The following is a 22767-nucleotide window of genomic DNA, read 5'->3' as shown; positions in this document are numbered from 1 at the left end:
AAAAAATAAAACATTTATAACATAACATTGCAGCTGTAATGCAATATATTATGGCTGGCATTTCACTTCCCTTTTGTTGGAGACATAAATCATGGAAGATGCTTATACACAGTTGTACAGTTACCCACACCTTCGAGACCGCGCAGCTGACTGACTAAACCGCCTTTTTGCCGAGTTGTAGACTGTGCATCTTAAATTGGGCCAGTCAGCAGTGAAATGGGGAATATCAAAGCCGAGTGCGAGCTCCAATATTGTCCATATCGTGGGAAGAAGAGATTTTAAAGAGTGTCATGGAAAAAGCTGCCAGCCCCACACTGTGCTTCCACAAAGCCCGATGAATATTCACTTTGTTCATTGTGTGAGAGCTTCTGGAACCATTCCACTTCAAAGGTCCCATTAATATGGATTAGAGCTGATTAATATTGATGCAGCAGAAAGTTGGATGATGTAAAACAACACCCATCCCCCCTCCCCCCCTCCTCAGCTGTCTGCAGGGTCCTCTCCTGCGCGGCATGGGACGCCCGCAAGAAAATGTTTGAAATTACATTTGTTTTTTCAAGGTCGAAAAGGAAATGTAACTGAGAAGATGTAGACTGAAGAACATTTGTATGAGGGTAGATCATCTTAAGTGTGTGTAAATGGCACTGAGGCGACCTGTTAGAGGCAGGTCCCAGGGTCTTATCTCAGGACCAGCTATGTTTGTCCAAATTTAACATTAACCTAAGAAAGAAGGACAACAAGCACTGACCAGAGCTGTTACCAAGAAGCCTATCATGACCTTGGGTGAACTGCAGAGAGCTACAGCTCAGGTGGGGGAAACTGTACACAGAATATTATACGCTATTAGTCGTACAATGCACAAATCTGGCCTTTCGGAAGAGTGGCTAGAAGGAGTCATTTTTAAAAGAAAACTATAAGAAGTCCTGTTTGTTGTTTGCCAGAAGCCACATGGGGGATAAAGCAAACATGTGGAAGAAGGTGCTTTGGTCAGATGAGACCAAAACAGAACTTTTTGGCCTAATTGCAAAACGCTATGTTTGGCGGTAAAGTAACACCGCACAAACATCAAACCATCAAACATGGTAGTGGTATGTTTGATGTGCGGTGGGGTGCTTTTCTTCAGCAGGGACAGGGAAGATGGTTGGAGTTGATGGGAGCAGTGTTAATTTTGTCAACATATTTTAATTTAGTTTTAGTCTTAGTCTTTTGACTAAAATGTAATTTAATTTTAGTCGAGATTTAGTCGAAGAAATCTTTTAAATTTTAGTCTAGTTTTAGTCGACTAAAATTTAAGACGAATTTAGTCGACTTTACATTGATGATATTCATTATAATCATGTTTAATCTGGTTCCTCTGCTTCATGGAGCTGCTCCACATGAACAAAGCTCAGAGCTGATCCTTTGGCCGTGAATTTACATGATATGAGGCTCTTTCAGACGCTCAATAGAAGTTTGGATGATTTTAGTCTCTCCTTTTCATTTTTATTTAGTCTTATTTTAGTCGACTAAAATATCTGGACATTTTAGTCACAGTTTTAGTCTCATGAAAAACGTTTAATTTAGTTTTAGTCCAATTTCAGTCGTCAAAAATATCACTTTGACTAAAATTAAGACTAAATATTTTAGTCGACGAAATTAACACTGGATGGGACGATGGATGGGGCCAAATACAGGGCAATCTCCGACGAAAACATGTTGGAGTCTGCAGAAGACTTGAAATTGGGGCAAAGTTTCTCCTTCCAGCAAGACAACGACCCTAAACATAAAACCAGGGCAACGATGAAATGGTTGCAATAAAAAAATACCCATGTGTTAGAAAGGCCAAGTCAAAGTCCAGACCTAAATCCAATCGAGGATCTGTAGAAAGATCTGAAAACTGCGGTTCACAAGCGCTCTCCATCTTATCTAACTGAGCTTGAGCTGTATAAAAAACATATATATGTATATATTCAAGCGGGTTTGACTTATTTTAACTGCAAAAGTTAATTTCTCTCATTTTAAGCAAACTTATGCTTGTTCCATGGACAATCTCATTTCAAGATAGTTCAAACCTACACAAAATCGACATATGTTGTCTTTGTTCAAGCACATTTTAATTCATTTTAGATAAGATGGCATTTTTCCAGTGTAACATTACCACAGTTAGCATTCATTTTCGGGGGAACTTACAGTGTCCATAGACTAACATGATCTGCTGCATAAACAATATCAAATAGATACAACTCATTAGCTGCTGCCGCTGCGGCACGACTGGCAAACACATGGAACACACAAATATTACTGGTTTATGTTTTGCTCACAACCATCTAAAATGACTTTAAAAAAAAAAGTGCAGAGAACTCCAGTATATAACTTTTGGGGTATTTCATGGTTTTCTGTGATGTTTGGTAAATTGGTCAAGCAAAAAACGAAATCCACAAATGTTGATGCGTACTGTTTTTGGGAGGAAATGCCTGCAGTTGTTGTCCTTTCAGCTGACAACAATCCCACGTGTGGCTTGATAATGCCACCCCAATTCAATACTATGGTGGGAAAAAAAATACCTTGGTTCATTTGTGCTCACAGTGGTGAAAGCTCAGTTCAAATGATGTATACAGTGCACAAGTGGATTGTTCTTAATGTGCAGCTTAAAGCAACTCAGGATCAGTTAACGTAGAAGAAAGGTCATCCAGCAGTCATGACAAAGCCTCTGAAAAACCTGTTAAAAATGACTCTCCATGTAAACGTTTGATCTCATGTGAACCTGAAGCTTCTGTTCAAGATTGCGTGTTAAACTTTCCCCAGTCCGGCCTTTCTGATTTGACCTGACAGTGCTTGATCTCGCCCCGGTCTGACCCTGTGTCTCTCTGCAGAGTACCAGCTGATGAGCGCGGACCTCACGGCGCTGCAGACCTTCACACCGCCGGGGCTGGTGCCTGGCAACATGGCTGCCTGGCAACAACAACAGCAGCAGCAGCAGTCGGGCATGGGCCAACCTCAGCAAGGACAGCTGCAGCAGCAGATCAACCTGGGCCAGCTCAGCAACCTCGTGTAAGACAAGCACTATCCGTACTTCAGCGTGGATGAGAGTAGTTTGGGGTAGTGTTCGACTTTTGTGGAGAAAGCCTGAAGTGACCCAGATATGTCCAGCAATGGGGGTTTTGGTGGTAAGAGCGCTTGTCCACGGATCTGAAGGTTGGCCCTAGTCTGATAGAGGCATACTGTTGTTGTGTGTATGGGCAAGACACTTCACCTGCCTTACTCTTTGTATGAATGTAGCATGCGAGTGAGTGATGGTTGGCGGCAGCATCTGCAGATCTTCACCATAGACGTGTGGTTCTCAACTGGTGGGTCAGGTCTGGACGCAAAAGTAGGTCACGGTATCGTTTTCAGTGGGTCGCAAGTAGGGCCCTACCGATATTTGGGCGTTTTCGATATCCGATATCAGAAAAAGGATATATCCCTGTTTTTGTGTTGGGAAGAGCTCTGTCCAGAGCTTTAAAATGAGCAGTCCCACAACTTCCTAGGCCTCAGGGGAGCAGAGAAACATCGCACTGAAAATCGGTCACAGGTTTGTACACCTATTTGATGTATTTTATGTTGTAGACTTTTGCTTATTATTTCGGAAGCACCCCTCTCCTTGAATCGCCACCTTAACATGATGGAGGTGGGGTCTCCCAGGGCAAACAGGTCCTATAGGTGACGGATCAGACAAAGAGCGGTTCAGAAGCTCCTTTTGAGAGACCAACAGGCCCGGTAAATCATGAGGCCGTCCTCCCGTGGGCCCACCACCTGCAAGGGGCGGGTGCAGCTGCCCCCACGATCCGGCAACAGACAAGTGGATGGATGGATGGATGGATGGATGGATGGATGGATGGATGGATGGATGGATGGATGGATGGATGGATGGATGGATGGATGGATGGATGGATATAGAGACTGTTTTTTGTTTTGGAATCTGCTGATTTTTGCCTTTCAAGCAAGCTCCCTCTGAAGTACCTACTAAAGATGAATATACAGCACCCTCTGGTGTTACAGTTCAACACTGACACATTTAGAAGCACCATACACAGGTTTATAGATGACACTTTTTTTTTTTTTTTTAATGTTGGCCAAATATATCAGTGGTACATATCTGCATCGGACAATCAAAACCCCCAATAATTGTCATCGGCCTTAGAAAAACACAAATCAGTAAACCTCTATAAGATATATTTCTATGATTTACTATAATAATAAATGTTTAACTATAGGCAATTAGAGAGATAATAATAGCCATTATAAAGGCCCCCTCATATTGGTATCGAACTCCAAAAATCCATATCGGTCGGGCCCTAGTCGCAAGCCATTTCTTTAAATATTCGTCTTCTGAAAAAGTATAATGCAGTAGCACCATCTGAGTCTGTGAAAATGTCATCAGCTTGTTTTCATCATGATGTCAGCTCTTATCGAAGGCTTTTTCAACAATCATTTGTGTGTGAAACATTTTATCATTTTGTTAGACCAAATAAATGTGTATTTGCGTCGCAGCTGATCATCTTAGTGTGATGGTGGGTCCTGACACCAAATCTGTTGAGAACCACTGCCATTGACTGTAAAACATGGACGTAGCATCGCTATTAGCTGCTGCAGCCTAATAGGAAATGGGGGCGGGCTCAAGAAGTTCCTTGCTGTTATTGAGGATGCTTATACGTCCCCTAATTCCTATTCTCATAAAAGATCTGTACGTTCATTCATGACTTCTTTCTAGGTTTTGACATGGCCTACATGTGGTCGGCTTGCTAACTGTCCGCATATGTTACGATCCACCACCGCTTTTCCTTTATATTTTGTCTTAGCTGTGATGCAATATAATCCAGGAAGGGCAAATCGAAGCACTTAAGGAGAAGCGCTATTCCAGAGTTAAAAGCTCCACGTCTCCTTTAAAATGTTATCTTCTCTCACCTCTCAATAGAAGGGGGTGAAAACAAAAAAATCTCCTCAGACGAAAGCCCCTCCATCACCAACCTCTGACCTGTGCCCGATCAGTGGATTGTGGCTAACCGGGCCCTGTTAGCCGCCGGTGAGCTGATTCAGAGCACCAGGCATGAAAGTGTGCCTACTATAGAGCCACAGCATCACCCCAGCTGTATGCGGTTGGTTGGTTGATTCATCTTTCTGGTGACCTACATACCACCCCCCCCCCTTCTCGCTCCCTCCCTCAAGCCCCCGTTCCCACCGGAGTCCCACTCTCATTTAGCTCCCGGTATCAAGGCGAGGCTGTTTTATGGTTCGCAACAAAGAACACGCGGGGTTTGAGAAAAGTAGGAGAGAACAGCTTCATTTTTTCCCCCCACCTTTTTCCTGCCGGGTCAGCGCCTCGGCCAGACACTGTCGTTAAGTCTCGTTTCGAACCAGCGCGGTTTTGTTCAGTCGATTAGCGGTGTTTGGCAGAAGCGCCTCCACTTGGAAATTTGTAAACAAAAACAAAATGTCTGTAGTAGAGCGCAAGGACTCCATCTGCTGATGCAAAGCGGCGCGGTCAAAGCAGCTGGACTGAAGGCGGTCTGAGTGTTGAAATGGGTGACAGGGATTACCACTAGTAGATGACGTTCATTTGTGTCAGTATGCATCGTGTTGCTGAGTGTCGTGGCGTCACACACATGTATCAAGGTTGCTTTATGGTGTATGCTAAAAGTGGACATATCTTGCAAAATCGACTTTCTAGAGGTTTAAACCATATTTTAACGTTGTTCTCTCATTCACAACATTCATAGTTTTGAGTTAATCCTCGGACAAAGCTGTTAAATTTAGCTGTTTCTTCTTCTACAGCGTTTATCTGGAAACATTTGTTTTATCACTCCCCAACTTTCATCTGTAGATTTTATGGGAAATTGTTAACACATTGAGTGCCAAAAACGTAAAAACTCGTCTTTGCGTTTTTTTTATTATTATTATTACGAAACTAGACACTCTGATACACCTAATGTGTGATTTTGGGAGCTCTGTGATGAACAGAAGTGAAATAAATGGCTATCAAAAACCTGTGAAAAGGTACGATCTGGACATTTCATATATATAATTAATAATATATAATTTGTCCGAGGGAGCGTGGTGTTGCGTAGCGAATGCCGTCACTTCTCTCTCGCTCTCTGAACGGCTTCCCATGTACATATCGAAACAGTTCAGAACATTTCTGAGTTTTTAAATGGTCAAAATCGATCCAAGGACGGCTGAGAAGCATCCTGTTAAAGTCTTCAATCCGAAAACCAGGCTGTTTAAATGCACACGCCATAAAAAGTGATCGGTCTGCAGCAACACGCGGTGTTTCAAAACGTGTCAACAATGATGTCGTTGAAATTTAGGCATTTGCCCTTTCCCATAACGTTAGTTCCTGTAGAGGAGAGAGGAGTTTAATCAGAAAGGAGAGTGTTGCATAAAACAAAACTAAAACTAGAAATAAATAAATAAGTGATTTTGATCAAAACTTGCCTCTGTTTAGCTTAGGATTTCTCAGGAACCAAGGCACATAGAATGAAACTGTTTCCACCTACAGAGAGCCTAGAGTCTCACCTTTTAAACGAGCCATAGCCTGTGTCCATAGCAATAACATAGAATATGCTGTAGTGCTACAAATATCATGAAAAACAGCACAGCACTCAATGTGTTAATTCTCAAAATGCCATTTTAGGAATAACATCTATTTTTAAAGTGATTGCAAAATGAGGAGAGAGAGAGAGAGAGACATTAAAAGTAAACAATCAAGTTGCCTTCCTGACTGTACTTGAAAGCCACTCCTACTTTGCAAAATGAGGTGAGAGAGAAATAAATGTCAAAACTAAACCATTAAACTCCCTCCCATCATTCACTCCTGATTGGGGATTCTCATGAGTTGCTGAAATCAGCAAAAGGAGTTCCTTTAGAAAAATTAAAATCATTGAAGATATCAAATTGCAGGCCAAGGCGGTCAATTATACACAATCTATTAACATTGTAAAACTTTAAAACTTACATTATCACTTCAAAGTTTCTTTCCCCCAGAAGGATTTGTTGATAGCTAATTCCTCGCCTGATTAATGAAGCTTTTAATCCCAAAAAGCCTATGCGAAATTTTCAGTTCACTCAAATACTAATTATATCTTAAGTTCCCCACTGAACAATTTTCTGTATCTATTACGACAACAAAATACCCTTCAGCCCTGAAATGTGTAGTTTTTATTGACATTTTTATGGATAGAATGATGACGAATGATGAAGAGCGAGAAGCCCAAACATGCAGGTTTACTCAAACTTGAGCAAACTAAACATCCTATTATTTTGTAACCATTTTTTAACCACTGTCCTGCAAACCAAATGTAAGATAGTGATCTCAATGTGTTTTAAAAGTATCACCAGATAAGTGTTTCCCTCCATGTAGCTAAACACTAACAAGATCATGACTTGCGTCTACAAAATGGCCCCGCTCTGTTTTTATATTTCAGTCTGTCTCCTCTTACCTCGCCGTCTTCAACAGTCACCGCTCTCCCTTCGCCGCCGTTAAAAGCGCTTTCTTTTCATTTTTTATTTTTTTCCCGCACACGACGAGCAGAGTGCGCGCTTGTGTTGGAGGAGTTTGGGTGGCACCTATAACACGGGGATCTAAGGCTCCTTAGAAGTGTCACAAACAAAGACATGACAGCGGAGGCAGCGGCGGCAAACAGCCCGATCCCCCCCCCCCCCCCTCCGCCGCCCCGCGTATGAAAGCGAGTCTCCGCGAGGCGTTTTTCCCCACTCCCAAGACGTGCGAAACCAGAGCGGAGCGGCGCGCTACTGTCATGTCGCTCGCATTAAAGTTTTACTCCGGAGCCATTTATCTGTCACTCTGGGCTGACGGGGAGCGGGGGGGGGGGCCTGGGGTGGGGGCGGGGGGTGTCAGCGGCAGAGGCTGGAGACGCACAGATGCATGTTGGTCGGTAATGCTTCCTGATGGAGGACTACACAGAATCACTTGGACGGGGAGAGGCTGTCAGAGAAAATGAGCAGAAATTGGTTGAATGGTGGGTGGATCAGAGGAGCTTGATCAGTGATTAAAGTGCGGAGCGGTGGACGGTCTGATCGTATTTTTCTCAGCGTGTTTACAATAAGACGTGTCGTGTGGATAAAAAACATCTCATGCTAAATATTCATCATGTAAGCCAGAGTTAGGCAACGTCAGACCCGGGCCCTCCAGCACAGCACCTCTGGCCCCCGAGATGATTTTGATGAATATTATTGATCAAATAAGAGATAAAATATTTGTTAAAGTTGCCTGAAAATGCTAGAAATAGTGTCAGTGTTTTTAAAATGAGTCAGAACATCCTGCTTGGTCATCTATAATGTTAAGCAGTGATTCTAAACTGGTGGGTGGGGACCCATAAGTGGGTCACAGAACCATTTTCAGTGGGTCGCCAGTCTACAGGGAACTTTTATTCAATGTTTTCCATCTGAAACTGCACGGAAACACTAAATGTGCCTGTTAAAGAGGGGGTATTATGCTTTTTTCAATCACATAGCACCAGTCTATATCACACTACAATGATGACCAAACCTTCTGTTGGTCTGTAAATGCAGTAAATTAGAATAACTGCCTTGTATAAAATTGCTCTCTCAAAATGGCTGTAGTGAATGTCTTGAAATAGGCCTCTGTCTCTTTAAGAACCTCTGACCCTTTCCGACACGCCCCCTCCACACGCTGTCTGTGGCATCAGTGGGGAGGGGGTTCTGCTGAGGAGCAGTGGTTGGTTACTCGGCTGGTCGGAGGCGTCTCCAGGAGGTGGGGGCGTTCCTAGGAGGACTCAGGCAAACCTATCCCTAAAGTGGCCGCCATCAGAGTTTCTACAGATTACTCAAAAATACGTGAATGTGCCAAGGCAACACTTCAGGCATGTTTTTAATGAGGGAATGACATAATAACATGATGGAAAGCTTGAAAAAGTCGATTTTGCATAATACCACCCTTTAAAATGAATGTTATTGGGTTGTTTTGATCATAATTTCAGTCTTAAAGGGAAATCTACTGCTTGTTCAACAAAAAGCTGTTTTGAAAATACGATATTTGATACGATATATGACAAGTTAGTTTTATTTGGGTCCTTGGCTTGTCATCCGAGGGAAATGGTGGGTCCCAAAGCCCTGCCACTTGGGAACCCCTGATGTAAAACATTGGCATTTACAGAAAATAGTTCTTTACTTTAGGCTACAATGTTGAGGTTCGGCCCTTGGATGTTTTGGGTGATATAAATGGCCCCCCACGATGCACACTTGCCTACCCCTGATGTAAGCAGTCACGAGTGCATTGACAGGAGGGAACATAAAAAACAAATCAAGTATAATACCTTTAAAAGCGGGATATTGTGCAAAATAGACTTTTAAGAGCTTGGTACAATGTTGCATGAAAATCATACCTGGAGCCACTCGCGCATCTTTGAGTAATCTTTGGATCTTGCGGCATCTCCCAGAAAGCTCCTCCTGAGGTCCTACATATGCAGGGAAATCCCTTCCTCACCCCTCGATCTCTCGCTAAGCTTAATCTTTTCATCGCAGAGTAAAAACACTCGCCAAAGCAGCAAAGGGGAGCAAGAGGAGTGGGAGGGGCTTATGGTAGCTCACTTGGAGGATCGGGAAGGGAAATACTGGATATTTTGTTTCAGCTGTTTAAGATCAATATTGCATTTTCTCACCAACAAAGTGTGAGATAGTGATAAAGATCCTTAAAGGAATAGGCCACCGTTTTTACATACTGAGATATGTTCTTACCTCACTTTAGTCGAGTTAATATATCCCCGTCTGGTCTTTGTCCGTGCGCTCTGCCAGGCAAACGGAGCACATACGCAGCCTCTCCCACATGTCACATAGCTCCAAAAAAGCTCACGATAGAAGCTACCAAGCTCTTCCACGTGTTCCCTATTTAAATAAAGTTACGTGAAGTGTTTTCATGCGAAGTATATTTACACAGAAATGTAACATGTCGATTTTATAAGCAGATAAAAAGGGGGACTATATTGTGAGGCGTAATGATACGAGGAGCAAAACGTCCGCGCAGTAACTCCTAAAGGTTATTGACGGAAGTGAGCGGGGGAAGTCTTTGACCGCCACCGGACCGGAGCAACCAATACACACTAATGGAATCAAGAAGAAGAAGCTAGCAGGCTAACGGGCAAAGCTAACTGCGGGCTAACGCCACTTTAAACAATATTTACAGCCAAGTTTGAGTGAAAAAAATTCTTTCCATTGTGTAATTGGATGTACAATATCCATCTCTCCCTTCGCCTTTTCCGTCAGCGTAGTATTTACTCTCACGGACAATTAAAAAATCGAAACTTGCTACGACACCTGCAGTTACGCTTATGGCCTCTAGGGGCAAGAGTTACTTAGTACTGCTTTAAGAAATGATTCATAAACACCTGCATGTGATAAGATTTCAAACGTTCAGATCAAGTGTTGGCGTTATCTATGTTAACATTTTTATTTATTTTTAAATAAGGGGGAGGGTCTACTAGATAATCCTGAGCTGAATGAGTCCCACACTTACACGCAGTTGCCAGTTCTGAGATTAGCATAAAGGGACTCCCCTACTTCCAGAATCCTAGCACCTGTCCCACTCAAGTCCTGACTAATGCTTTAGCTGAGTAGTTACATTAAAGCTGATTCGACCTCTGGAGGTTCTTAGCCTTCAAATGGGGAATGGCATTTTCATATAGTGAAACAAGTTTGTTGTTGTAGTGCCTATTTTAAACCACTTGGAGCGCACACTACAATTGTTTGCCTTTAATATTGGGTGAGTCGTGTGTCACCAAACATTTTGTACACAAGAGTCCCAGTTCTGTTATTGGGTGGAATTTTCCCTCCTTCATCTAAGCATAAGTGTTTCAAGTTTTCGATTAATCCCGCCAGCACCATTGAAGTGAGTAATAATAAGAAAACCATGAAAACCCACCGCTTGAAGCATCATATCGGACCTTTAGTTCTCTTCAAACTCACTGGGTATATTCACCAGCGCTTCACTCGCTACTGTTAGCTGTGAGTGAAGTGTGTCCAGATTGCGCAGTGTCCCCCTTCACACATCAGTGGAGCTCTGTGATGAAGCGGCCAGCTCTCGTTTTACATAAGATCCCAACTGCTGTGGACCATACTGCCCGTCCTCGTGCGTCCACCAGGGTCCGGCACTACACTGGGAGACTGGGCGATTGTTTTCCTCTCATTCATCTGCTCTCAAAGCTGTCAGACGGAAGCGCGTGCGAGTTGCTAGGACACGAGATGACAGGCTTGGCGGTTTGTCGGAAAGTACTGCGAACTAATGGCATGTTTGCTTTCATACTGCGCCCAACACGAAATGCGCTTGTATTGCGACAGTTTGATTTTTAGGGAACCGACCCCTCTTTAACTGCGGTGAAGGGTTGAATCTCTTGCCAAAATTTGTCATACTATGCTTCAGCTAGCAGGGATACTGACGGCATCATAGAAAGCACAGACATGCTTTAGCTATCTGAGCCTGTTCCTATCGTTTCTTCTTTTTTATATTATTACTTTTATAAGATGAAGAAGAAGTGGAGGAGTATAAGATGCCACAAAATGGTGAAAATCTAAATGTGGTTGATGGGTTGACAACAGCTGAAAACATCTGGATGATTCATAATTTGCGATGTTTGGTGGCTAAAGCTAACGGGTATAAGTAAAATACATTGAGAAGCTAATAGATTCTGTAAAGTATCCCAGACTAGCCTGCTTGCTAACTGTCCTAGCTTCTCCTTTTTATTTCTATGAACATTAGACGACGATGTGTCATACTAGGGGGCGTGGCCTAAAGTTAGTCATGGAAATCGCACTATTTCACTCTTTTTCTGGCAGACTATGAGCACTCATATAAAGTTGAGTTAAAATCGGGTCTATATGAATGAGACACAAATGTTTTGTCTCATTCTTACATTGGAAAATGAGCAGATTTTTCAGTAGAAGTGCAAAAAATGGCGCTCGAGGCAGGCAGTTGACAGCATTAGCATCATGGTTAGCATTCTCCATTATGTATGTGTTTATGGACTGTTGAACCACTTTGCTCCTCTCCATGTCTCTGTGTCTTTATTTGGTAGAAAATACTTCTTGAATTCAGAATTTGTTAACCTCTTACCCCCCCACTTGAACAGTTTGGTTTTACCCAAATCTAAAAGCTCTTGACGAGAAAAGCGATGAAAAAGTGACAAAAATGTGTGACAAAAGAGTGACAAAAAGCCACGAAAGAGCAACAAATGTGATGAAAACCCAACAAAAAAGCAATGGGAAAATATGTCAAAAAGATGACGACAACTCGAGGAAAAAGATGCATTTGGATGAGTGTTGTAGGTCTTGGCTTTCAAATGAGGCGTTACACTGGGACCTTTTAGATTGGGTAAAGCCGAACTCGAGAAAATGTATTCTGTTAAGGCAGGGGTTAAAAGGTTACAAGGTGAAAGAGTTGTTCTTTCCCCTCGGGCTGCTATGTCGTCTGTATCTATCACAGGAAAAGCTCCCAATGTAAAATCGGCTCGGAATCTAAACATTCGCCACATGACCACCTGATGCAGGCTGTTTTCTTCTTCTGATCTCACAATGTGACCAGGATTTGAATCTATATCAGTCATTTGGTCTGGTTGCCATTCATATCCATCATACTCTGTTTGGCAGTAACCGCTATAGCCATCAGGGGGCGGTGTGTCAAAGTTGGATAAAACGAGATACAACCAAATATACTCAACATTTTAATTCAGATATTTGCTGTAGTGTTCATGGAAGGGCACCAGGATTCGCTTCAAGTGCAAACACAACCGAAAAGTAAAGCCGTCTCTCCCGAAGTCCTACTAATTCTGCATTTTGATGTCTTGGGTAAAGATTGTCAGCCCCTTTAAGTCCAGTTCCCCTCCCTCACCTCGGCTCATTTCCTGCCCAGAGTCTCTTAATTCCACACGCACCTGTTTACTTGTTGGCCGTCTCGTCTGACCAATCTAAATGTTAATGTCCGCTGGCCCTCGCGCGCTCTCCTCTGTCTGTCTGAGAACACTACGGCTCTCCTGATGGCACTTGTCTGCTGCTGAGCCAGCGTTTGCCTCCGTCCGCGAGTTGACTACACACTTTGTTGCAGTCATGGCGACTATAGAGATAAACACATTTAAAAAAAAAAAAGTTTGTTAAGTCGGCGTCGAATACTTTTATCGCTTCTGTCTATTTTATGAGTCAATTAAGAGCAGTTTTCAAGGATGTTTTGTGAAGGAAGGCAATGAAGTTGACCTTGTGAAGTGCAGAATGAGATTATTTTGTCTGTCAGTTACAGTAAATTGTCAGTTTCACACACAGAGACCCGAGCGATTAGGGCGGCAGCATTTGGGGCAGATATCTAGGGTAATTGCTTTGTATTACATTTGCAATTCATGGTTTGAAAATTTAGTTAGTGTGTATTTTAAACATTCATTCTCATCAACAAGAGCTAATGCAAGGATCGTGTGTATGGAAGAGCACGTTTTTGGCGTCTGAAGCACAGAATTGGCAGGTTTTATACATAGTAAGTTGTACTGCATAGTAAGTAGTCCTTGCTCATCGACTGCCTTCATTTAAAGTCTAGAACATGAATTGTCCACGTTGGCGTGCCAAAATACAGGTTTGTTTTAGCATTTACGTAATAAATGACTGGTTGGCATTAATTTTGACAATCCGGTGCAAAAGGCGAACAATTGTACAATCTTTATACTCAATTTTAAACGTGTGAACCGAAAACGATGCCATTGATGAAGCTGAAGACGTTTCGTCAGCTTATCATTTGTTTTTCTGGCACTATCATGACTAAATTTCGTTCAGTGTTTGGTCTAAAACCTTTTTTTTTCTCTCAGCAGACAATATGACAGCAGTGTGTTCTTCAGTTAACGACTTCCGATTGTAAAAGAGTAGACAATCACTTAATCTGAATATTGTTTTAGCCGTATTTGGGATTTTCTTTTATCCGTAGCTTCAGGCATAGCAGTTGCTGCTTTTCATCCAAATAAGTAACTAAATATTTTACAGAAGGTAAATCACAATGTTGCTTTTAGTTTAGAAGTAACACACTGTGTTTAATTATTTCTCTTTTATTGCATAGCATTCAGATACTAAAGGTATGTTTTTGTTGTTTAATACAGTTATGGATATTATGTCCTTTTCTTATGGTAAAAAGAAATTAGTACCTTCAATTAATACATTGATCATGGAAAATAAAAAATATCCTTAAACAACTGTAGACTCATTCCTCGCTTACTTTTTTAAGAGTTAAAGGAAAAGTCATTATCAAACAGAAAGCCACACGGGAATGAATGATTACCTCCTGAACCCACTGTTTGTGCTGATATGTGTTTGGACATCGATGTTTGAAGATTACGCCCCCCCTGGGCCGCAGAATAAACCCGGCCGACAGCTCACCTGGATGAAGTGCTTATAGGCAAACACTGCGTACGGACCACAGAGTGCTTTTAGGCGAGCAGGCTGTTTACTGAAACCTCCGCTGGGAAACATCCCGACACAGCAGAACAATGCCATCAGTTAGGGTCCCTCTGTCTGCGGCCTGGGCTGCAAGAGAAGACGCTGGAACGGGTGACGAAAGGTTGAATCAATCGCTGATCACAAATACCAACAGGTCTTCCAGCAAGGCGCCGTGATAGTGCGTGGTTTGGAGTGGAGCTTGGACTTTGGAGGAATAGATTAAAACTGGGGAAAGCACAGGGCCTGCAGCTGATTTTGTTTAACTTGTCGTTAAATCTGTTTTGTCCTCGGGTATGCTGCTAAAGCAGATCTTTGTGGTGAGGAATACAACTCTCAGAGTCTCTAAATACGGAAAAGTTAGGTGTGAGTTAGGACCAGTTTAAACTCTTTTATTGTTTGTAAACCAAAGATAATAGTGGCAGGGCCTTTAAAGCCACACCGCGTAACATTTCACCCAATAAATAGAATAGAATTTTTACCTAAATACCTATGATTTAAAAAAAGACCTGACTTGTGACTTTACTGGGGAGCGGGACGTCTCCAACTCGTCTCCATGGAGATGCTGAGTTAGTTAGTTCCTCATCCAAATTCATTCTTTGATCACCCACTGCAAAAAAGGCGTTTTCTGTATCGAGCTGCTCAGTAGGAGCATGGTTTGTGTTGGCAACAGTTTCATCAAATGTTACACAGTGTGCCTTTAATTAATTAGTTGTTTAATAGGCTCTCTGCAGGGAATGTTACTTAGCGACATGATGCTAACGACCGTTTCCTGTCAGTGTTTTAATCCTATACGTTTGTTAAGTGGTGACGTCACAGCTCTACTTCCAGGTTCGCATAGACGGCAGATGTGCGAGAAACTACAGAAAAACTCTTCAATACCACAATCAACATTTGTCAATCTCAACAGAGAGTTACTGAACTTACTTGTTTATCAGGCCCATTAGCCAAAACTGCTGAACCTACTGCTATAAAAGTAATATTTGCCAAATTCACTACATCCGGGTTTAGCGGAGAAAAATGCTAACGTCCGAGTCGGTGCAGCAGCTACGCTAACCCCGGAAGTAGCGACTTATGTAAATATTACTTTTTTAGCAGTAGGTGCGGCATTTTTGGCTAGTGACTCTGAGAAATAAGTAGGTTCAGTAACTCTCTGTTGAGTTTCAGAAACATTGATTGTTGATTTTTAGAGTTTTTTATGGGGTTTTTTGCTGTTCTGCTAGGACCCGGAAGCGGAAGTCGTGATGTTACACTTAACAAATGTATTGAGATTTAGCCATGTCAGTGTTTTAACCTTGAAGCTAAAGGCTAGCGCTAATTTGATGTTAACACGTGTTATAATAATGGCCCCACCATCAAACTCAGGGGTCTTCAAACTACGGTCCGCGGGCCAAATTCCGCCCCCGAGATGATTTAAACCGCCCCCTGAAAAAAGTAAGTCTCTAGCCCATTCGTGTGCGGACTTTTTTTTTTTTTTAAATAACTAGTATACTCATTCCAGCCACTAGGGGGCAACTTAAATAAATAAAAAATAATTCCACACGTGTCCAGCAGAGGGCACTGACATAAGAGATCAGGACATAAACAACACATTATAGCCACGTGGTAAATAAAGCTTGCCATCACTATCATTATTACTTGGGTCACATTACACAATGATGTTTTATTTGAAAATAGTAGTAGTGTGGACGACTGTGCCAGGCTCGTAATCTCTACTTCACAATGAGGCCTGCTGTATTTTGGTCTGGGTCATACAATTCTATGTTATAGCCAGCCCGGCCTCCCATCACAGTCAAGAACGATAATGTGGCCCCCAGAGACAAAAGTTTGAAGATTCATCGTTATGGGACACACAAGCTTGACGTTTATTTTTATTAATTTTTTTCTTCTTTCTTTGTTTATTTTTTATTTTCTTTCAAATGTGGACAGGAAGTAGTCTTTACCCTACACTGGCTAACAGGAAGTTAGCCAACCACATTCCGTGCACAGAGCCATGAAGAGCCATGAAATTCAACATGCAAAGGCCTAATAATGCATTGGACTTTCACTCTCCATACACAGGCTGGTGGTGAGCTCCTACAGCAGCCACCGCAGCCCATGGAGTCAAATTAGCGAGGCTGCTAAATCGTGACAACCACAGTGTCCCGGTGCACCTGTGTTTTTCAGCGTCCCCACCAGCTGGGCCTCTCCAAAAGCAGGTCATTGTGGGAGAAGGCGGCTTCCATGAGCGAGTGCGCGGCGCCGCGTGTTACAGTAACTGCCGGGACTATAGGGCCGGCTCGCCGACGGTGCCTTCATCACTGTCAGGGGCAGCGCTGACTCGGCTCTTTTTTTCCCTCGCCATGGCAACAGCACCCCCGTGGCACCCCCATCCATCTACCTGCAGCGGCCAGCAACAGCCCGGGCGTGATGAAGTGTGCAGGGGGAGAGGGAGGGAGGCTGGCTACTGTCCAGGGAGCTCACACCGTCTGAGGGAAGAACATTTGGAACAGCAATAGCAAGCAAAGATTGGCACGGAATGAAGTGCATGGCAGGAAGACAGGAAGATAGTAAATAAGAGTTCTGGCTGTGCGATTTTGAAGGGTCCAAGCGCAAGATTTTAAAGGGACTACATTTGCAAAATAGACTTTAGTTTACTTTTTGTTTAATTCACCAAGTGTGCAAAACAAGAAGTGCACGCTTAAGTGGATCAGCAACATTTTCTCTTTTCAGCACCATTCATTTTTGCTGCACGTGTATTTGCAGTTGTATCCAATTTCCTTTCAAATACTCAAATTTAAAAGCAATTTTTTTTTCCATTATCCCTCTATTCACATTTTAGTGGTACAACAATCTTAAGAAATGATTAATCCATGGTTGTTGTTGTTTTTTTTCTTTTTCTTCATTTGTGGATTAAAAAAAAAGTTGAAATGCATTACAAAGTGTTAATTTGACTTTCTGCTCCTAGTATAAACCCTACATATCAGATACACCCCCGTTTCGCACTCAAAACGTCGTCCCGCACTCCGGCATACGTCACATGGAGAAACCCATGCAGCTCCTCTGTTCTCTGTTCTCAAAGCTCTCGTTGGTCAAGCTTCACCTTTGATCTCACACTCTGGTCAGTGGAGCAAAAAAGAAAGAAGTGCCCCATCTGTTGATGTTTTATATATAACATTTGTATAACTAGGGGTATTTTAGATACAAAATAATGCATGTGCACTTTTTAAACAAAGATAATCTAGCACAGAGCTCCCATTTCCATTGATGCTTTTCCAAAATGAATCTTAATGAATGTGTTTTGTCATTTGTAATTGTATACCTAATTACATTCATTCAATAACTAAGTAAACTTTCTTAAGTACTTCCTTTGAGGAGCTATACTTTACTTGAGGAGTGTTTTTGTTGAGCTCTTATTACTTTTACTCCACTTTCTATAAAGGAACCAAAGTAAAGAGTCAAAGTTGCCCCATTTAAAGCTTCATAATGCCATACCCTCCAGAGCAGCTGATGTTGAAGAGAACTGTCCCTGTGGTCTTGAAGCTGCAAAGCAACAAACCGTCACATCAAGTATTTTCTATGGCAAATACTAAAGTACTTTAACGTAAGCAATCATTCGACTGAGCGACCTTTACTTTTATTGGAGTAATATGTGACCAGTAGGGCTCGTACTTTTGCTCAAGTAACACATTTATTTTGCTTCGAATTATTTATTTATTTATTTTTTTGCGGTGGCACATGATTAAAATTTCAAATCGAGTTAATCTCTTAACCTTCACCTGAACCGAGCACATTTTCTCCAGTTTGGCTTTACCCAAATCTAAAAGCTTCTTGAACAAAGTGTCGAACAAAAATGAGCTGAGAAAGAAACGCAACAAAAGAGCAACAGAAAAGTGACAACGATGTGTAACAAAAAAGCAACAGAAGAGCAACCGAAGACTGACGAAAACGAAATATAAAAGTGGCCAAAAAAAAGTGAGAAGACCCCTCATTTATCACACACCAATGAAGTCGAGCCAAAATCGGGTCCAAATGGATGTTTTCTCCACAGCAAATTGGCAATAGAAGCGAAAAACGTTAGCATATAGCTTTTGCTTCCTGGTTAGCATTGTTTGTTTTATTGTAAGTATTTATGGGCTGCTCCTCTCCATGTCTCTGTATCTTTATTATAATAGATCCATGCCCTCACCTCACACCTCCCTTGGATTTGGGTAATGCCGAACTGGAGAAAATGTGCTTGGTTCATGTGGGAGTTAAGAGGTTAATCGAAATTAACACTTAAAAGTCCCACTCATATTTTTTTTTTACAAACTAGATAAGAAATTGCATGTGACTAAACCATGTTCTAAACCCTTGAGATGAGAACAAGTGCTATGTACATTTTTCTGTGGTGTTTGCAACTTACAGACCTTGGGATCCCCTGATGTAATACAAGAATCCCATGCATTTGTGAAGCATATAACCAGAGAATGGTAAAAAATGCTCCTATATGTTCTGCTCCGATCCCGGGTCTTGGTTTAGGTGTCACAGTTTGGCAGCGCACAAGCCCCAGTGGAGCCGCCTCCTTAAAATCCCTCTCTCTCTCTCCTCTCCTGCCAGTAATTGAGGGAATATTAGAGACGGGGCCCCGCAGATGGCTCCTGATATGACATATTAGAACACACCCCAGGGGCCAGGCGCCGTAATTGGGATCTTCAAATTCAGATCGCTCCTGTCAGGCCGGCGGGGAGGGAGCAGAAGAGGCGGAGAGGTGACAGCGCGCTATCCGGAGCAAAAAGGGGGTGGGAGGAAGAGGGAGGAAGGGGGAGGAAGGGGGAGCGATGAGGAGCGAGAGGGAGCTGCCGTGTCAACAGTGTGTGTCAGCCGGCGTGACACTTCCCATCAGCCCCTGGGCTTTTTCGAGACAAGTGTAAAAAGGTGCCGGGTCTTGATCAGGAGAGGGTTCTCAAGGCGTGGGACGGGGGCACACGTGCGCCCTGTGTGGTGGGACCTTGTATGGATATGAAGGTGAGGTGGTTAAACACTGCTGGGCATGAGGGGAGACGGGGGACGGGCGGGTGACATTCTGTGGGCTAAGCATCCAGAAGTCATTTAAGTTTTGGGAGATGCGAGTGGGCTAAATTCTTTGCTAACTTTTCGACTTAGTTACTTTGTTTTTTATTGTTTTTAATCTAATTTTTGTTGTTTAAATTTTAAATTGCGCAAAACTAAACCACAATCTTAGCATGCCATTTTACAGCAGTGATAAACATGAATTCATCTGCTTTAAAGCCATACTAAGTAACTTGTTTCCTTAATAAATCTTGTCCCTCTGGGGGTAATACAAGTGTTAATGGGATGATTGAGGGTCTTTTATCTCCCCCTGGTGTCTTTGGCCAGTAAACCACAATTGCAACTTCCCTGCTCCGGGTAAGGGCCACCAATACACACTAATGGAATCACGAAGAGGAAGCTAACAGCAAAGCTAACTGTGGGCTAGCACCACTTAAACAGTATTTACAGCCAAGTTTCAGTGGAAAAAAATGATCTCCATTGTGTAATGTGATGTACAATATCCCTCTCTCCCTTTGTCTTTTCTGTCAGCGTAGTATTTACTCTCACGGACAATTACTGAGTAAAAAAATGCAGCATGCGACACCTGCAGTGGCGCATATGGCCTCTAGGGGCATGAGTTACTTAGTAGTACTTCTTCAAAGTGATAGTCCATAAGATTGCAAAGTGATGAGAGAGTGAAAGTGAAATATGAATGTTAATAATCAAGTTCCTCACCTCCTGATTGGACCATAAAACCTCCCAGTTTGCAAAATGAGGCGAGTAATGCTGCGTTCCAGGCAATTGGTAACTTGTATCTTTCCCCCATTTTGTGACTCGGATTTTTGCCCTTATTTTTTTTTTTACACAACTCTAGTTAGGGCTCCTTATCTTTATTTGGTGTCTTTCCCACTTGAAAATGACGACTTGCGACCTCAGAGCGTTCCAGGTGAATAAACTCATATTTAAACACAGCGGCTAATGCTACAACAGTTAGCTTATACAATGCTAACGTTATATGAATGTTTCCCCAAACCAGATACAGTTAAAAACATGCAACATTATTCTGATACCTGTGACCAAAAGTAACATTCACTTCACTGATGCGGTTTTGTTAGTTTTATTATTAGCTGCTCCTCCACTGGGGGGCGCCATCGCTGTCTTCATCTTGTATCAGTTTGGACATCTCCGAGTTTACAAGTTGTAATTACCAGTTCGAGTGGCGTCCCAAGTCACCATAAGAGCAAACTTTCAAAAGTGAATGATCAAGCTCCCTCCCCTCCCCTCCTGATTGGACCGGACAGGCCAAGCTCACAGGAAAGCTCGTCTCATTGGTCAAAGTGATAGACTGGAGATTCTGATCAGAAATCATCAAAGGGAGGCACTTTAGAAAATCATTTATATTACTTGTGTTACGTCAAATTTCAGACGCAGGCAGTCACTTACATGCAATCTATGACATTTTTTGAACATTTAAACTTACAGACTTTACTCTGAACTGACTTTACTATGAAACCATTACTGCCAAATTTTTTCAGCGCACTCAACTACTGCTGCAATCTCTCCAATGAGTGGAAGTATTACATTTCAGATTTTAACACCATTGCAAGAATGTAGTTTGTGTGTGTAACTGGTCTGAAAGTTCTGAATTTAGAGATGCAATACTGCTCTCTGCTGGCTCAGTGTGTGAACTACACTGTTTCCTCAGTGGCTCTGCTGCTCTGATGGGAAATATTGCCCTTTCAGTGAGATTTCAGGTCACGGGTGTGATGCTTATAATGACTTTTGTTTGTGTGTGTCAGTGGCGTGCGCAGACATTTTGAAGAAAGGGCACTTCTTACTTGGTTACCCCGTAGCTCTACCACCTTCTTTACCGGGTACAGCACAGTCAAAAGGGCTCCATAGTTCTAGCATCGCCTGGGCTCTGTCTGTGCCCCCCTGGTGTCAGTCATGTTGTTGTTTCTTGAACATAAACTAAACTGGATGCTGTTTTTCTGCATATCTTGTTAATAGTTGTGAAAGTTTTGGGGGGAAACGATCTGAATGTTTTTACAAACATGCCCAAAGTTTTATCATAGAAATGTTCAAATATTGTCGACTGGACTGTGTTGGTTGAGTGGAGGACGTTTCGCTTCTATCTTTAGAAGTTTCTTCTTGCACTTTTGGTGAAATGCAATGGAATAAAACAACAAGCAGCAACTTCCCTCTGGAGTGAGATTTGAGAGTCATATAAATTTCCTCCTGTTTGTTTCAACTATGACTTGACAATAACTACATTTTAATCATTTCTTGTGTTTATCTTATTAAAACAAAAAACCTGTGACAAAAAAAGAAAAAATGTTAACTCTTTTCAGCTCTGTAATGATTATTATTCTCATTTTTTCCCCTCCCCAGGCAGGTGAACCACCTCTCCCCCAGTCTGACCATCAACACAAACCCCAACGTCTGCATCAAAACTGAACCAGTCTCGCCCAACCGCGACCGCAGAACGCCCAACCACATCCAAGTGCCGGGATTGGGACAACCCCTACAGCAGCATGCCGGCCTGGTCTCCATCGCCTACCCCGGGACCCTGAGACTGGACGCGGGGGGGCAGGGCCGGTCCCCCGTGGACAGCCTGAGCAGCAATGGAAGCTCCTTTGAGGGCAGCGACCGGGATGACCTGAGCAGGGGGCTGACGGGAGGGGCAGACTTCGGACACCAGCAGCAGCAAATGATCCTCCTGAGGCCCTCCTCCGCGGAGCCGCAGGACCAGGACGGGGCGAGCGTCAAGCGAATGCGGCTGGATGCTTGGGCCACATAGACTGAGCACCCAGAGTGATACAGGGCGGAGATGTGAACTTGCAGGTTGTGTACTTGGCCCATTAGAACAAAGCTCCCAATCCCATGCTTAATACATACTTACAAAGTTATTCATACACAACATAGAGTCCGAGGATGTGTTCACACTAATAGCTGGCCTATTTGCGGATTTAAAGTGGACATGCAAGGAATTGTGGCTCAAAAACCTGCTTTTTGTTTTCGATGAGAGAACTACAATATGACACGTCTAAGTAAAAGAACAGACTGGTCAGTGCAAATCTACTGTAGGTTATGCTAGATACAGTCATCAGGGGCGTAGCACCAAATTCTGGGCCCTGGGTACAAACGATCTTGGTTACATTACAGAATCCACCTCATCAAGCGCACGGTGCTGAACACCGGTGAGGGCTGAACCATTTGGCACATTTTAAAGGGGTGTCAGGGCCCTGAGATATTATCAATCATTGTTGGTTGTGCAAAATTCTGTGTAGCAACCATTGTATTTTA

At 42.7% G+C, this 22767-nt stretch overlaps 1 protein-coding gene across 8 annotated transcripts in view; it reads left to right on the top strand.

Annotated features, from left to right (window-relative positions):
* Positions 1-22503, top strand: part of mef2d (myocyte enhancer factor 2d) — a 275105-nt gene extending 252602 nt beyond the window's left edge. For all 8 annotated transcript variants that reach the window (XM_079561919.1, XM_079561925.1, XM_079561923.1 and 5 more), the window contains 2 exons: positions 2853-3030; positions 21853-22503. In XM_079561919.1, coding sequence (XP_079418045.1) covers positions 2853-3030; positions 21853-22261 — 587 coding nt within the window. In that variant the 3' untranslated portion in view covers positions 22262-22503. The remainder of the gene's footprint in view (positions 1-2852; positions 3031-21852) is intronic.
* The last annotated feature ends 264 nt before the right edge of the window (positions 22504-22767 follow it).

This window comes from Gobius niger, assembly GCF_951799975.1.
Source record: "Gobius niger genome assembly, chromosome: 8".
Lineage (NCBI taxonomy): Eukaryota > Metazoa > Chordata > Actinopteri > Gobiiformes > Gobiidae > Gobius > Gobius niger.
Note: the sequence above shows the minus strand (reverse complement) of the source record. Positions and strands in the feature narration are given on the sequence as shown.